Here is a 17,939-nt window from a genome sequence, read left to right on the forward strand (position 1 = left end):
CCCCAGAGCCTTCCTGGAATTCCCTCCTGGGCTTGATCTCTCCCTTCATCTTCCCACTGGACAGATTCCCTAAGTCCAGAATGGGGAACACACTCGGGTAAATAACCAATATCCCAGGCTTTGGTTATGTTTGCATTAACATTATGACTTCAACAACTTGGGTCTCTGTCCAGGTGCAAAATTTCCCTGTCCCAATGCAAAATTTACTCGTGAGGCCTCTTGCTCTTGAAAAAAAATGTTTTTCTTTTCTGTGTTGTCTCTCCTCTCCTCTTGAAAAAAAATGTTTTTCTTTTCTGTGTTGTCTCTCCTCTCTACCTGTCCTGGTATTTTCTGTTTGCTATTTAGTTTCACACTCCCTCAGGCACAGGGATACTCACGGGCCAGCGCAGATCCTCATAGGACTGGGCAAGCCGGGCACAGCCCATCATGACCTTGCCCAGCTCATGCCGGGGTCTGAGGTCAGCAGCGGTCACTAGGTAGGGGTGGGGAAGCAGGCAGCTGAGAACCTTCCCCCACAGGCTCCAAAGCGACCAGTGCATCTCCACTGTCCCATCAATCTTTACTTACAAAGCACGGATGCAAAGATGAAATTATTAACAATTTCAAGAGGGAGACCGCAAAACAGTACTTCAAGTGCAAGGGCCCAAGTGCAGAGGCAAATGCACCGGTCACATGCCGTGAAGCCAGCCCTGGAGGGCAGATTCAAGGCCATGTCTGCTCAGAGTTTGTGGCCCTTCCTGGGATTGTGACTAGTTAGTAGTGATGTCAGAGGCCTCGAAAGAGTCATGGACAGGCGCCTCGCCTGTGCTGCTCTTCCTCCAGGACACCACCTGCCTGCAGGGCGAGGAGGAGGCAAGGGGAGTGGTTGGGGCCTACCCAGATCTGCCAAACTGGGCCACACTCTGCCCGAAGCCAGCTGCGTCCTCTTGGAAGACCATGGGCTCTTCCACATCCAAGTTGAATCCATGACAAGAAGCCAGAACTGAGGAATACAGGAGGAGGTGGGTGGGAAGGACAGTCAGAGAAGCGCCACTGCTCTGGCCCTGACTTCTTGGGATCTTGACACCCACCCTACTGCAGCTTGGGTTTCCCGTCTGCCCGTCTCTGTTTCCTCATTTGCTAGCTGTGTGGTTCCTGTCTCTCTCCCTCCCTTAAAAATAACCAAAGCACGCTGCAAAGGGCAATAATCCTGAGAAATATCCCTTCAAGGACCCTTGAAGACATCCATAATCTGAAATCAGGCTGCTCACCTCCTGGTATGTTAGTTAGACCAGCCTGTCTTTTACAGATAAAGTGGCCACACAGTTTACTGTCTAAATGGGGACCTTCTGAGAGTGAAAGGGGCACCATTAATAATCACACCAGGGGTACTGGGGCTGCCCCAGGCAAACCAGGAGACAGGGTCAGCCTATTTAAAGACTGTCCCGCTTCATCTTCTCAGGGTGCAGAAACCCTAAGGTCCGGATTGGAGATCACACTTAGAATTCTGTGGTTAATTATTTAAAATTATATGTTTCCCTTGCTCCTCTCCCTTGGTGCAGGCTCTAAGGGAACAAGGACTGTGTCTGTCTTGTCTCGGTGCCTGATGCAGTGCCTGGCCCTTAGCAGGGGACTAATTACGGTTTGTTGGCTGGCCGAGAACTGCCTGGTCACTGGCACAGCCAGGACTCCAGCCCTCTCTCCAGGTCCTTCACTGATCACAGGCTCTTCCCTGGTGGCTACGCTCGAAAGCCTCATGGAAACCCCAACATTTTAAGGGATTTTTCTTACTCCCCCACTCCCAAGCAACCACCTTCCTCCCCATTCCTCCTAGAACCCCAAGTTCTCCTGTACTGAGGACTCAACTCCAACCTCGAGACAAGGGAAGCTCTATGGGGGCCAAGCATCAATCCAGCAGTCACAGGGGGGGTCCAGACACCTCAACCCAGGTCCTGGGAAGCGGTCAGGTGTTTAGGGTTCTGGGACCCTACTATGGCCCCATGCATGGGAGCCTCACGTCCTACATCTTCCTGTCAAAGAATGATCCTGCTTGTGAGTCTGAAAGCAGCCCCTCTGATCTGACAAGTAGAAGGAGACCAAGGGTCTCAGTCTCAAGTGCCTCAGGGGCCAGGCAGGTGACATCAGTGAGTCAGTGGGTGGTTGGGAGCACCAAGGAGTGATGGACACTTAGAGACGTGGCCCTTTTCAGGGGGCAGCCATCACCAGGCTCTGGTCCCAGAGCTGCCAAACCTTCCCATTTCTCAAGAGAAGCTGCAAATCTGGATTTCTGTGTGAAATTTGATTTTAAGTGACACATGAATGTGGTCCTGATACAGTTTTCAACTTCCAAAGTATTCTCTTGGCAGCAGTGGGACAGCCTTAAATCAAGACTTAGGGAAAATGTAGGACCAAGGAGGTGATATCCAACCTTTCCCCCTCTCTGGTGGCTTCTGAGGCTTTCCCCTCCCAGCGTTACTGAGGCTGACTCCTCTCACCCCCACAGCACCCACACCAGGCCCCCACAGGAGGGAGACAGGGATGCCTTGGGGGATGTGGAGAGGTAGCTCACCTCCTCCCAAGCATCATCCAGCAGCCCATCTTCCCTCACCTTTGCTCAGGTCATGCCCCTCCCCAGATTCCAAGCCATTCCTCCTTCCACACCAGACCGTGGACACTAGCCCTTCCCCTGCCTTCAGCTCCTTTTGAGAGCTGTATGAGCTGCCCACCAGCCCCCAGCCTGCCTTACCAGATAAAGACCCCCCCAAAGCTTCAGCCAGCACAGAGGCCCCCACTCACCACCCAGGAAGAGCATAACTGCAAAGGCCATCACTGAGCAGTGCACCCAAGGGGAACTGTGGGGCTGAGCAGCAGCACACTGAAGGGTGCTCGGTGTCTTGGACAAGAGTTAAAATAATTACTCAGGGCCCTGAAGTGGGAAGAGAAAGGCATATTGAGGAAGTCCGTGGTTAATCACAGAACAGGCAGGGGCAGGAAGCCAAAGCCAGCCTTGGAGAAAATCTCCCACCACCACCACCTCCAGGGCCTGGCTGTCCCAGTAAACCACCCTCCCCCAGCTCTTGGGACCCAGGTGGTACCCAGGGGGTAGCTCTCTGGTAGGTCCCTGGTAGCCTCAGAAACCAGGTAATGTATGAGTAGGAGTAGTGGAACTGATGGCTGTAGAAGCCTTCTACACGGGTGTGAGCCTGGAGAGGGGCAGACCACCCCTCAGGTAGCAGGGGGCTGGAGGGAGGGGAGGAGGGACATAGGTGAAGGTGTTGCTTAAAAAAGCAGACCCCATTAAGAGAAGAATGGATAACCTAACTGGTAAATTCATACTAGTGAGCAATAAGCAATTAACCCTACTACTGAGCAATAAGCAACAGACAGATATAACAACATGGATGAATCTCAACATTATCACAAATGAAAGAAGCCAGATACCAGAATGCATAATATATGAGTCCCTTCGTATGAACAGATGCAACTAACCTATGAAGATAGAAATCAGAAGAGTGATTCCCTCTGGTGGAGTGGGGAGGAAACTTCTAGCATTTTTAAAATTTAACATTCAGCACTGAATATTTTAACATGTTAAATCAGGGAGAGATAGATAAATGGGTGGTTGCCGTTTTTTCTCTATAATTTTCTGTGTGCTTTAAGTATTACACACTTAAGCATAAATAAATGTTTTGTAACAACATGAAAAAAGTTCTGACATATAAAAGCCTAGGAGTAGACTTAGTAGGGTTAAAATATATGACAAAATCCCTAACTATGGCATATTACTTTAAATATATATATACATATATATATGACAGTTATTTCTAACACTTAAAAGGTAGGTTAAATGTCAGTGTAGATAATATAAAATAGTTTTTAAACAAAAATTTTAACTCAATTTACTTGAGCTGATCTTTAATGGGCAGAAGAAATCAATTAGATTCTGGGAAGGGCATTGATGGCGCCTTTGCAAGGTTGGGCCGAAGACTAGGATTGCAGGCTTTGAGACTGACTTTCCTAGTGCCTGCAAAGACTATTGTTAAAGAGAAAACCACAGTCCCCAAACCGCGTCACTATTACTACAAACCAGTGATACCAAACCTAGAGTTAATACCTGATTTAATTGCAGTTTCAGCCTCTCCCAGAAACAGTCTTGATTAAGCACTTTGGAATTTTCTGGTTAAGCACCAGTAAGGTCATCTGTCACATGGGCTTCTCCACCCACCCAAAAGGAAGACAAGGCAATCTTCTCCTTTGCTTTCCCTTCCACTCAAAACTAGTCCTGGTCTAAAAATAATCCTTCCTTTTCTTTTGCTAATAACTCCCCTGCGACATCTTTCTAGTGTCTGGGTAGGATGCTGCTTGATTCAGGAATCACTTAATAAAGCCAATTAGATCTTCCAGTGTGCTTGGTTGAATTTTGTTCTTCAACACTCTCACGGCCAAGTTGAACAATAGCTTTTTCCGTCTTGTGCTAAGGGGTCTGTCTCAAACAGCACTGTGTCATCAGTTCTCTGGATCTGTGAACCCCTCTCTATGTCTAGAAACTCAAAACTTAAAGTTCTCTCTCTCTCTCTTTTTTTAAATATGTCTTTATTGATTTCAGAGAGAAGAAGGGAGAGGGAGAGAGATAGAAACATCAATGATGAGAGTCATTGATCGACTGCCTCCTGCACGCCCCCTACTGAAGATCGAGCCCACAACCTGGGCATGTGCCTGACCGGGAATCCAACTGGGATCTCCTGGATCCTAGGTTGATGCTCAACCGCTGAGCCACGCTGGCCAGGCAAACGTAAAGCTCTCTTCACTTTTTCCATCTTCACCATACCTCATGGAACAGGCACAATCTGGAATGATATCGCATTTCATCCATGATCTCTAGTTTGGGACTTCCCTTCACAAGCAAGACTTAAGGCTAAGTAACATTTTGCTGATTTCGCAACTGTAAAGATTTCCACCTTTGCTTCAATTGTATTATCACTTGTCTCAGCAAAAGATTTTTGTTTCCCAGTCATTTTTAAAGAGCAATAAATGCAAATTGCAAAAAGATATGCAAATGCTTGCAAAAAGCATGCACTGCGCGGAAGTGTCTTTCTCCCAGGCTGGGTGCTGAAGGTGCCACGGCCCAGCTCCTCCAGCAGTTGCTGTAGGTGATGAGCCTCAACCCTGGGCATCCTCAGGGCACTTAGTGGCAGTTCTACACTTAGGAGAACCATTGACTCGCTAAATATTTGTAAAGCTTGTGATATTGTTATCTATAATAAGAAATATATATTTTTGTCTTTGTCCTGTTTCTGGCACAGAGCTCCTAAAACTCTTGGAATTTCCTAAGTTATAAGAGTATAACTGTAGAACCAGCTCAAATTGGCCCTATCCTGTTCCTAACAAGGTACTGAGTTGCTTTTCAGAGACAACAGACCAAAACTGCAAGTCATGCGGCCCAAGCCTGCAAAATGGAGAGAGATTTGGCCTCTAGTTGCACCCAGAACAAAAGCATCCCCCCACCACCACTATGGAACCAAAGGACCAGGACGTGACCGAAACCTGAACTCTGGAGCCCTTTCAGAAGCGAAGGGCCCCTTGTCCAGAAAGATTCACTGCTGCAGCCCCTTTACCATGAATGGCCAAGTTCCAAAGCTCTTCAATCAAAACTTGCCCTGCCAGCACTTCTCCACACTAGCCTGTTCCCCCTAACCCCTAAAAGTCTGGACCTGGGAGACAGAGTTGAGCCTTGCCCCCTCTATCCTTCCTGGTCAACTTAGTAATAAAAGCTTCTTTTTTTTTCTTTTTTTTTTTCTCAAAAGCTGATGCCATAGTCCTGGCTCCTTTGCATCCCAGGCAACAGGCTCTTGCTCCATAACAAGAGCAATGAGTATATTTCTTGTTACCTTAATGAAGGGACTTTTAGAAATCACCTAAGGATGAAGGCTGGTTACTAGTAGAGCCAACTATGTGATTAGAGGGTTGGGACTTTCAATCCCGCCCCCAACCTCCAAAGGGGTGTTAAGATTGAGTTTAAGCGCCAGTGGTTAATGATTTAATCAATCGTGCCTGTGTAATGAAGCCTCCATAAAACCCAATAGGATGGGGCCCAGAGAGCTTCCAGGTTGGCGAACACAGGCAGTTTGTGGGGAGTGGAGCGCTCAGAGAGGGCATGGGCGCTCCAGGCCTTTGCTTCCTGCCTGGCCCTGTGCATCTCCCCCATGAGGCTGTTGCTGAGTTATACTAACCTGGTTAGCTACAGTAATATGTTTCCCTGCGCTCTGTCAGCTGTTCTAGTAAATTAACCAAACCCAAGGAGGGAGGGTCATTGGAACCTTCATTCTATAGCCAGTAAGTCACAGGCACAGATGATATAACCTGGGCTTGCAATCAGCATCTAACGTGGGGGCAGGGGCAGTTCTTGTACGACTGAGCCCTTAACCTGCAGAATCTGGGGCTGTGTCCAGGTAGATAGGGTCAGAATTGAGCTGAACCATACAACACCCGGCTGGTGCTGAAAAATTGCTTGGTGGTGGGAAAAGGCCACCCTCCACACACACACACACACACACACACACACACACACACACACACATTGGAATTTGGGTGCTTAGAACCATTAAAGTTACATGTTAAAAAATAATTAAACAATGCATTTAATAATCTTTTCAAATCAGTATGAAGGAAGATATTTTTGCAAACTTTCACCAGAATGATCCGTGTCTGCCTCAGTAATGAAAAGCAAGAATATAGCTCCTCACAGCTTAATTTCCACATCCAGGAGTTTTTTGTTTTTGTTTTTGTCTATTCTTTATCTTGATTAAACAAGAAAATTCCAACTCAAAATTAGAGGTCAACGGGATGGTAACCCGTGTTGACAGCTATGCCTGAAAGTTCTAGATTTTCAGATAAAACAGGAAACTCTAAGTTAGGGAGAAGTGCCTCAGATTATTACAGAGCTTGTCAGATGCTAGGTCAGTGAGAATTCCAAAGAGGGGAGCTTGAGTGCTGAGACCCGGGGAGAGTAGCTGATGGGTGCCTAGTCCTGTCTTTAGTTGCATTTGATCAGAGGCTCTATACTCTGTGCAGCTTTAAGATGTGGTTTTAAATTATGTTATTTGTTTTTCTCTGATGAGTAAAGAACATCTTAAAGTCAGGGGAAAGCTTGTAACACAATGTGGTCTTAAGAAATCCCAATAGCTTTTCCTTAATATTTAAAATTGTGATATTTGGGCCCTATAGAGACAGGTTTAAGCTACTTAAGATGCTGAAAAAGAGGTGTGAAGCTTGAACAGACCATTTAAGATTTTAAAACTAGATTTATGGTCATCATCAGAGTCTGATAAAATGCTTTAAATCTTATTAATCATTTTTAAATTCCATGTGATTTGAGTGGAATACTACTCAGCAATGAAAAGGAGTATTGGTACCCTCAACAATATGAATGAATCTCAAAATAATTATCCTGAATGAAACAAGCCTAACAAAAGATAGCAAATGCTGTATGATTCCGTTTGTAGAAAATCTTTTTAAAAATGCAAACTAACATATAGTGACAGAAAGAAGATCAGTGATTACCTCAGAATAAGGGAAAGAGGGGTTAAAAAGATGAGATTACTGCAGTAACCAAATCACTGTATTTCAAGGGCAATCCAGCATCTTTGGCAATATGCCACCCCACATGGGTGCTATGGTGGCCACTCTTCCTATGCACCCAACCTGCTGTATCTACTAAAGAGTCCCACGCTCGGGCTTGTACCTGAGCTGAGGCAACAAATTCCTGATGCCCAGGGGTGTCAGCTCCTTATGAGCTGGGATGTGAAAGGCAGAGAGGACTGCCTCAGGCTCTTGCAGGTGAACCCAAATATCTTTCCACAAACCTTGACCCTACATGGGTTTATTCATGACAGTCCACCCCTCAGCTTCCCATAGTCCAAGCCATAGGGTCAATCCCTTTAGAACAGACCAATTGTCAGGGCAAAGGGTTAACGGCCACGGCTCATGAGTGATCACCAGCCAAACACCAGCCCATTGCTGCTGTGGTTCATTTCTGTTTCCATCCAGATGGTGTCAGTGTTGGGCTGAATAGCTACTGCTGTCCATGTGGCCCGGTGCCCGGCCTAGACCCACCTGTGTACCAGCATCAGTGGGAATTGCCCTCCTACCCTCCCTACAGGCTGCGGGGGCTGCCACAACAGCTAACTCAGATGGTAGCCCTGCTTGGGAGATGCCCAGAGCTTCAATCTGCTTCTCTAGTATTTTGCCTTCTCAAAGGGACTTGCTGCTCTGAGTTGAGTTGTATAAGTTCTTTATAAGTTCTTTATAAATTTTGGATATAAACCCCTTATCAGATGTGATCACTGGCAAATATGTTCTCCCATTCAGTGGGCTGTCTTTTCGTGTTGTTGATGGTTTCCTTTGCTGTGCAAAAACCTTTTAGTTTGATGTAGTCCCATTTGTTTACTTTTTCTTTTGTTTCCCCTGCCTGATGCAATATATCAGAAAAAATGTTGTTATAAGAAATGTCTGAGATTTACTGCCTGTGACTTCTTCTAGGATTTTTATGGTTTTGAGTCTTACATTTAAGTCTTCAACTCATTTTGAGTTTATTCTTGTGCATGGTGTAAGTTGGTGGTCTAGTTTCATTTTTTGTATGTATCTGTCCAATTTTCCTAACACTATTTATTGAATAGACTATCTTTATACCATTGTATGGTTTTGCCTCCTTTGACAAATATTAATTGACTATAAAGGCATGGGTTGATTTCTGGGCTCTGTACTCTTTTCCATTGATCTACATGTCTGTTTTTATGCCAGTACCATGCTGTTTTGATTACTATGGCCTTGTGTATGGTTTGATATCAGGTAGCATGATTCTTCCAACTTTGTTTTTCTTTCTCAAGATTGCTATGGCTATTCGAGGTCTTTTGTGATTCCATATAAATTTTTGGAATATTTGTTCTAGTTCTGTGAATACTCCATTGGTATCTTAGTAGGAATTGCATTGAATCTATAGATTGCTTTAGGTAGTATGGGCATTTTAATGATGTTAATTCTTCCTATCCATGAGCATGGTATGTGCTTCCACTTATTTGTATATTCAACTTCTTTCTTCAGTGTCTTATAATTTTTCAAATACAGGTTTTTTGCATTCTTGGTTAAATTTATTCGTAGGGGGTTTTTGTGTGTTTTTTTTAATACAATTGTAAATGGGATTGTTTTCTTAGTTTTTCTTTCTGTAGTTCATTATTGGTGTACTGGACATCTTGTGTGAAGGTAGTTGTTTTTCTTTTGTTTTTAAGGTCTTTTATATGCCCTATGCACTTTGGTTGTCTCCTGTTAATTGCAGACAAAAGAAATCTTCCAGTACAGATATTAACACCACTGCTGTTTTTTAAGCTTTTTGTAAATGATGAGACATGTACATGCTCTTGCTATAAGAACAATTTTGATTTATGCCACTGTAGTTCTTCTGTTTCTTGTGTATTTATGGATAAAATTAATTGATTCTGGATCGGAAAGCAATATGTTGCAGTTCTAAGAAATCTCTGTTGCTTTATCTAAGGCAGGGATGGGGAACATCCGACCCATAGTATAAGGCCAGCGAAATCATTTGGTTTGGCCCTGCCAAGGCAACCACAGGTGGGGCTCAAAATTCAATGAATCTAGGAGCATTTTTCATAGCAACATATATTTATATTAAGTGAATCATAATAATAAAGTAAATTTTGAGAGACAAGCAAGGAATGTCCATTACAGGATAGACAGGACACATATGAGTACATGACCGGACCGACACGTATGCTTCTCTTTGGCTGCCCGCAGCCCATCTGCCTGTATTGCCGTGATTCAGAGGACAGTCAGTGACAGGCAGGCTGGGAGTGTACATGCTGCAAAAGTGTTAATCCATTGTATCGAAACTATGGTGATCTGTGATGATGAGACGAGATGCCATGAGATGATTCCTTGTGACCTTGATGACCTTGCCTCCAATGATTGACAATGGTGTTGTCAACTTCTTTCAATCCAGCCTTTATCCACACGTCCATGATCAATAATCCTCCCCAAAACTGAATCTCAGAGGAAAAGTAAGGAAGTTACAGTACACAGAAAAGACCTCAAGAGTCGATGATAAAAACATTGGATATGTTCCAAGTCCAAGATGTAGAATTAGAACAGTGATCAAAGCAAAATAATCATGTCACTGGCGACACACACACTGGAGAGTTATTAAAACTTAAGTGGTGTGACTTCCTACAAATGGAGACTACAAAGAAAAGTTGATGCAGAGTGCCAATCTTTTCAAGAGAAATGGGCAAATGATTATTTTTATTTTATTACATTTTTTTTAAATCCTCACTTGAGGATATTTTTTCCATTGCTTTTCAGAGGGGGGAAAGAAGAGAGAGAAACATCAATGTGAGAGAGACACATCCATTGGTTGCCTCCCACATGCTCCCGGACCAGGGCCAGAGATCAGGGCTCAAGCCAAGATACAGCACTTGGCCGAAATCGAACCCAGGATCCTTCAGTCTGCAGGCTGACGCTCTAGGCACTAAGCCAAACCAGCTATGGCACAAATGGTTATTTTTTTGTTGAAGTCAAAGGCAAACTTGTGTGCCTAGTTTGTGGCAATGCGTTAGCAGTAATTAAAAAAGTGGATCTGGAGCATCATTACAGCTCAAAACATGCTAAACTCAACGAATTGGGAGGCCAAATGCATCTGGATAAAATCAGTGCTCTTCAGCAGAGTTTGGAATCACAACAAGCCGCTTTCATTGGGCCTCGTTGTGACAGAGACAACATTATTCAGAGGAGTTATGTAGTGAGCAAGCTAATCGCAAAGAAGCTGAGGCCTCATAGAGAGAGAGTTTGTGGGAGTGCACGGGGGCTGCTGTGGCCTGTTAGCACCAAAGTAAAATTGTCTCAGAGTGTTAGTTTGTCTCAGAGAACAGTCTCAGATCGGATTACTGACTTAGCACAAGATGTTGAAAAAACACTGAAGGATTCTGCAGAAGATTTCCAATGTTTCTCTCTGGCTTGTGATGAGACAACGGACATAGCAACTACTTCCCAACTGGCCGTTTTCACTCCTGGGATAACTGCAGAGTTTGACAGGCGAAAGGAACCGATGTCACTGGAAGCCATGCATGGCCCTACAAGAGGTGAGGACTGGTTGAGAGACTTGTTTTATCAATGAAAAAACGAGCTAACATTTGAAAAGTTAAGTGGCCTTACTGCAGATGGAGCTCTGGCCATGGTTGGCTTGCAGAAAGGGTTAATTGCATTTGTCAAGAAAGAACTGAATCATCTCAGTCTTGATCCAACTGATTTAATTATCTGCCACTGCATCATACACCACGAAAGACTTTGTACACAGTTGTTGTGGCTCAACAATGTGATATCAACAGTAGTGTCATGCATAAATTTTGTCAAAAGCGGAGGGTTTAACAGCCCCTGGTTTAAGGAATTACTGAATGATCTTGGCTCTGAGTCAAGTGTTTATCACTATGAAGTGCGGTGGCTGAGTTGCAGGAACAAGTTCACGAGGTTTCATGAACTGCGGAATGAAGTCCAGCAGCTCATGGAGATGAGGGAAAGCTGTCGGGGAACTCAATGACAGCAAGTGGCTGTGGGATCTAGCGTCGTGGTGGACATCACCAAGTCCCTCTCAGAGCTGACCGTCAAGCTGCAGAGCCCCAACCAGCCTCTCAGCTCCCTGCTTTCAAATGTGAAAACATTTGAAGCTAAATTAAGGCTGTGGAAAGTGCAACTCGAAAGGAGTAACACGGGGCAGTTCCCCGCTCTGGAAGGACAAAAGCCTTCCATGACGCTTGAACACACTGGTGAACGTGCGAAACTAATTGAGGCATTGAATGGAAGATGCAAGGAAGTGAAAAGGAAACAAAAGGAACTGAACGTCTTTGCTACACCGTCCAATGTGGGCCCAGCTGATGGGCCTGATGACCTGCAACACGAAATCAATCTGCTGCAAAGCGACGATGAGCTGAAAGCTGGGTACAGCCTCCCACTGCGCGAGTGCCACAAGTGTTGCATAAGCAGTGATGGATTTCCCACTTCGAGGAGACATGCATTAAATATGCATCTGTGTGTGGAACAACTTGCTGCTGTGAGCAGTTCTTTTCAAAACTTATCATCGCAAAGAATCAACTGTGCTCCAAACTGACGGACAAAAACCTGGAAAACCAGTTGCGAGTAGTAGCAGCAGCATCAAAACCAGCTAACATCACACCTCACCAGAGAGAAGCAGTTCCAGCCATCACATTAGGGCTAAATTAATTAAATGTTTGACCAAATATAGGAGGCTAATTTTTAAGTAGATAATTTTGTATGGCCTGCAAATGATGTTGTAAATATCCAAATGACCCTCAGCAGAAAAAAGGTTCCCCACCCCCGATCTAAGGGGTCATTATACTTTGTTAGAAAATGACACAAGAACTTTTTTAGCATCATGCTACTATTTAACAAAGTTTTCTAATGGACCACAGCGTAGGAACAAACAGATATCTGATTCAATATCCACTTTTCAGAAGACATGATATTTTCCTGATCTATTTTAATTTTCTGGCTCACAAACACTCCTCCCAGCATTCCTACATCCCTGTACTACATGTGTGCTGGAATCTCACTCAGCTGGAATCTCACTTGATGACATATGGAAAATTGCAGGAATGGTTTATTTTTATCACAACTTTTATGCTTCAGTGAATAATTCTAGAGCCATTGATTCATTTTGTGTTTTGGAACTACAATACAATAGCAGCCCTGAAAATGCAAATATCATGAAAGTAAGCAATTACCCACAAAGGAAAACTATGTGAAAATAGCACCTGCCATCTGAATGTTAGATAAGAGCCCACCGCAGTCCTTGGAATCTGTGGACAACTTTTAAGAATACAATTATTAAAAATATAGCAGGATTTCTGTGAAAGTCACCAGTTTCAAATGGGTGAGATGTGTGGGTTTAAACTGTTTCTTGCTCTTTTTTATTGAGATATAATGACATGCAAGATTATATTGGTTTCAGGTGTATAACAATGATTCCACATTTGTATACCTTGCAAAATGATTGCCACAATCAGTCTAGTTACCATCTGTCACCCTACAAAGTTAAAACACTGTTATTGACCATACTCCCCATGCTGTACGTCATGTCCCCATGACTTATTTATTTCATATCTGGAAGTTCGTACCTCTTGATCCCCAGCACCCAGTTTGCTTCCCCCAACCTCCTCCTCTGTCAGCCATCAATCTGCTCTCTTTATGATTTGGTTTTTTGTTTGTTTTGTTTTGTTTTTTAGATTTCAGTGTAAGTAAAATCATACAGTATTTATCTTTCTCTGACTGACTTATTTCACTTAGCATAATGCCCTCCAGATCCATCCACGCTCTCACAAATGGCAAGATTTCATTCTTTTTTATGGCTGAGTAATATTTGATTGTGTGTGTGTGTGTGTGTGTGTATAACATTTTCTTTATCCATTTTTCCATTGATGGACACTTAGGCTATTTCCATATCTTGGCTACTGTAAATAATGCTGCAATGAACATATGGATGCATATAGCATATCAAATCAGTGTTTTCGTTTTCTTCAGATAGATACCCAGAAATGGAATTGTTGGGCCCTGTGGTAGCTTTCTTTTCATTTTCATCTGCATAGAATACAATATTCCATTCCTTAACTGTCAGTCTATGTGTGTCCTTACTTCTGAAGTGAATCTCTTATAGGCAGCATATAGATGGGTCTTATTTTTTTTTAATTCATTCAGCCACTTTGTGTCTTCTGATTGGAGAATTTAGTCCATTTACATTTAGAGTAAATATTAGTAGGTATGTACTTATTGGCATTTTGTTGATTGTTTTCTGGGTGTTTTTGCAGTTCCTCTCTGTTCATTTCTCTCTTCTTCTCCTTCTTCCTTTGTGATTTAATTAATTTCTTTACTGTTATATTTAGATTTCTTTCCTTTTTTATCTACTATGCTTTTGCTTTATGGTTACTGTGAGGTTTACATATAATATCCTATGTATATAACAGCATATTTTAAGTTTATGGCAACTTAAATTTGAAGACATTTCAAAGCTCTAGACTTCTTTTTAATCTCTTTTTTTTAAAAAAAATAAAAAATGTTTTTATTGATTTTAGAGAGAGAGGAAGGGAGAAGGAGATAGACAGAGAGAAATATCAATGTGAGAGAGAAACACCAATCAGCTGCTTCCCAAACATCCCCTACTGGGGATTGAGCCCAAAACCCAGACATGTGCCCTCACCAGGAATCTAACTGGTGAACTTCTGGTGCATGGGCTGAAGCTCAATCAACTGAGCCACATTGGCCAGGACTCAAAGCTCTAGATTTTTACGCTCCCTCCCCATGTGTTATGCTTTTGATGTAACTAACTTGTATTCTTTAACTAACTATTGTAGTTTTAGTTAATTTTAGTACTTTTGTCTTTTAGACTTTATACTAGTTTTATCAGTGGTTACTCTACTACTTTTACTACATATTACCATTACTAGAGAGGATTTACTTTTGCGTGTTTCCTTCGTTATTAAGTAGTGCCTTTATTTTTAGCTTAAAGAAGTCCCTTTAACATTTATTGTAAGGCTGGTTTAGTGGTGATTAACTGCTTTAGTTTTTGCTTGTCTGGAAAACTCTCTCCTTCAATTCTGAATGGTACCTTTTCTGGGTAGAGTATTCTTGGTGGAAGTTTTCTCTTTTCAGCACTTTGAATATGCAATGCCACTCCTTTCTGGCCTTCAAAATTTTTGCTGAGCCCTGGTAGCTCAGTTAGTTGGAGTGTCATCCCATACACCAAAAGGGTTGCAGGTTTGATTCCTGGTCAGGGCACATACCTGGTAGGGCATGTGCAGGAAGCATCTGATCAATGTTTCTCTCTCTCTCTCTCTCTCTCTCTCTCTCTCTCGCCCTTCCTCTCTCTCTAAAATCAATAAAAACATACCCTCAGGTGAAGATTAGAAAAAAAAGTTTTTGCTGAAAAATTTGCTGGTAGCATTATGGGGTTTCCCTTGCATATAACAAGTTGTTTTTCTCTTACTGCTCTCACAATTCTCTATCTTTAACTTTTGACATTTTAATTACATTGTGTCCTGGTGTGGATATCCAAGATTCTTCTACATGTTAGGTGAAATAGCTACTTCTCTATCTTGAAGAAGTGGCTTTGTCTAGGTGATGAAATTTATCATTCAACCCTGCCCTAGCTCTTGGTTATCTCTCAAACCTTTGTGATTGTCTAAACAGCTTGATTGATTCTTTTTTTTTTTTTTTGTAATCAAAACTTTAATCCCAAGGATTCTCACAAAACATATTACATATGACAGCATGAAAAAAATGTTTGCACAGTAACTCAAAAGTTCAGCTCTACAATGTACCCTTAAACTGGCAGGACACTGGTATCTTGAATAGTCTCAAATTTCCAAGTGAAGAACGTTACAAAGAGCTATGTATTCATATACAGCAATCACATAAGAAATTTATGACCTAAAGCAAAGAAAGGTGAACTAACTTTCTTTAAATTTCTTGGATTCTACACTAACTGGACAACCTCTGCCCAGTAATAAAGACTAGTTGAATTTTTTTTTTTTTTTAAAAACCCTCTAATCTAGTTTAAGGGTGCAGCTTTAATTTTTACCTGCTGGCTTTTGTTCACAGCAGCTTCAGAAAACTGCTTTTTCAACTACAGCTGCATATTATGTCCCAGCTAAAGTCTCAAGTTCAATTTTTGCCAGTTGTTTCCATGATAGTCAACATCACACTTTAGCTGGGCAGAAGTTAAGAGGTTTATTATCAGTCTATGCAAGACTGAAGCTCAAAGCAAATTCAATTTTGCTTAAGGGAACATTGTAAAGTAACAATTCTTGGTATTACAGGATTCATATGATCCATTTCAAACCATAGAGAATCACATCTTTATGTGTCACTGTGCCAAGTCAAATGTGAACTGCTAAAACATCTTAAAAATGCACCAAGCTTATGAAGTCTCAAACAAAACTTGAATTTTCTGTACGTACTCCTGTCAAATGAAGTTATTTCCTGTACACCACGCCTCTTGCAAACTGGTCTTCTATTTCCCTTCATCTGACCTAGATCGGCTAGGAGATCTAGAGAAGGATCAGGACTGCTTAGGATTTCTCTCCCGGGACACTGATCTCTCTCTTCTCCTATCTCTAGAAAGGGACCTGCTCCGGCTGCGGGAGAAGCTTCTCCGTCTTGGAGATCTGCGACGAGGTGGAGGACTCCTTCTCCGATAATCATCTCGAAGGCGACGACCCCAAGAGGGAGGTGGGCCACGATCTCTGCTTCTCTTGTCACCATTCGGCAGTTCCACTCTTCCTCGGCAGCCACACAGTGTGGCTCTCGGACAGCATCGGCTGCATCTCGGGGACCTTCAAGCTCAACGAAAGCAAAGCCGGGAGGGCTTCTAGCAACCCACACACTTCGGAGTGGCCCATAAAAGCCAAAAGCGCCTTCCAGTTCAGCCTTGTCACCGCTGTTTCCAAGATTACCGACATAAACCTTACAGCCCAATGGACAGGAATCACGATGCATTTCGAGATCTTGAGTTGGAACCGCAGCGGCTGAAGCCCACACACCCTCGGGGGGCGCTTCAGTTCCCCTCGACCGGCTCCCACAGGCCCTCTCACCTACCCGGCGCCCACGGAATGGCATTGATTGATTCTTAATAGTTCCCACTTTTGAGGATGCTCCAAGACTTGTCAGTATCCCAAGGGGCGGAATCTCATTTAGCGCTTAGTTTCAAGCTGATTGAAAACTAGGCCCGCAGGCAGCAGCTTTTAAAGTATGAAAATAAACACACTTCTGTGGGGCTTCAGTACAAAAAAACCCTGCTAGTTTCCAGACCAGATCTGGAGATGTCCCCTGGGTGACAGGGCAAAAATTGGGGCCCCAGATGAGTTTATAAGCTCCTGTCTAGGAAGTATCACCAAGCTGTAGCAAGGCCAAGGGGGCGTGCAATATGGTGTCTCCTGCTTGTGTCCCCTGGGAGCACCTCTGTCACCTCTAGATGTATGGGAGCAAAGCTTTCCCTTAGGCTGAAGCTCCGGAATAAGCAAATAGGGAGGCTGGGGGAGGTTCAGTCTGCTGTTTGGCAGGCTGCCATGAACTGTCTTCCTGAACGTCACAGTCCCCTGGAGCCCAGGAGCACCACCCCTTTGGCCACCGGGGGCAGGTGATGGAGGGGCCCCTCCCGAGGGGATTGCACATGCATGCCGCTGGTTTTAGCAGAGCAGCGAGAGCGTGTAGGGCGTGGGGTAAGCTTGCAATCTTCAGAAAGGCTGCAGGAACGCGCCTTGAGTGCACACACCACAGGCTTCGGTGATGCGGCTGGGAAGTGTCTTGGCTCATGCGTGCCAACTTCAGGGAGGGAGCCATAGGATGCTGTCACCAATCCTGCTCACGACTGCCAGCCAGGAAGTGGCGGAAATGCTGCAATTGCCCGTGCCCACTAACTTTGGCAAGGGAGTGAGAGAATGGGTCACCCTTTGCACTCACACACCCACCACAGCCAGAGAGTGGGGGTGCCACGTCCCAGCTCACCTGCCTGTGTTAGCAGGGCGGGCGGCGAGTACAAAAATGGCACCCACAGCACCTCTGTCTCTGCAGAGCCCAGCAGATGCTTTAAGATTAGCAAATGCGCCTCCTTCCCATACAGCCTGAGTGCTTTTCAAATTCCTGCTTCTGCTCTGGGTGCTGGGGAGAGTAGACCACAGGCAGCCTTCCAAAGGAGGACCTCAGTTCCCTCTAACTCCAGGCCTCTTGGATGTCAGCCTCATTGGTTTTCTAAGCCAGACGTCTTGGGGCTCGTCTCCTCAGTGCAGATCCCAAGGTTGGAGCCCGATGTGGGCCACAAACCATCGCTCCTCTGATGGAGGCACCACACTGGGGAGATCCCTCCCTATTGTGTCCATGCCAGGGCGAGG

General features: G+C 44.0%; 1 protein-coding gene and 1 pseudogene across 2 annotated transcripts in view; both read right to left on the minus strand.

The window, feature by feature from the left end:
• Positions 1-4,852, minus strand: part of LOC308554465 (integrin alpha-D-like) — a gene marked incomplete at its 5' end in the record, with an annotated part of 30,756 nt that extends 25,904 nt beyond the window's left edge. The window contains 4 exons of the mRNA XM_081131704.1: positions 877-982; positions 2,776-2,872; positions 3,075-3,182; positions 4,808-4,852. Of these exons, the coding sequence (XP_080987830.1) occupies positions 877-982; positions 2,776-2,872; positions 3,075-3,182; positions 4,808-4,852 (356 nt within the window). The remainder of the gene's footprint in view (positions 1-876; positions 983-2,775; positions 2,873-3,074; positions 3,183-4,807) is intronic.
• Positions 4,853-15,950: 11,098 nt separating this feature from the next.
• LOC308554852 (serine/arginine-rich splicing factor 3 pseudogene) lies at positions 15,951-16,595 on the minus strand (annotated as a pseudogene). The gene has a single exon. The product of its transcript is annotated as a serine/arginine-rich splicing factor 3 pseudogene (transcript).
• Between the last annotated feature and the right edge of the window lie 1,344 nt (positions 16,596-17,939).

Source organism: Miniopterus schreibersii (genome assembly GCF_964146895.1).
Source record: "Miniopterus schreibersii genome assembly, chromosome: 3".
In the NCBI taxonomy this organism is placed as follows: Eukaryota; Metazoa; Chordata; class Mammalia; order Chiroptera; family Miniopteridae; genus Miniopterus; species Miniopterus schreibersii.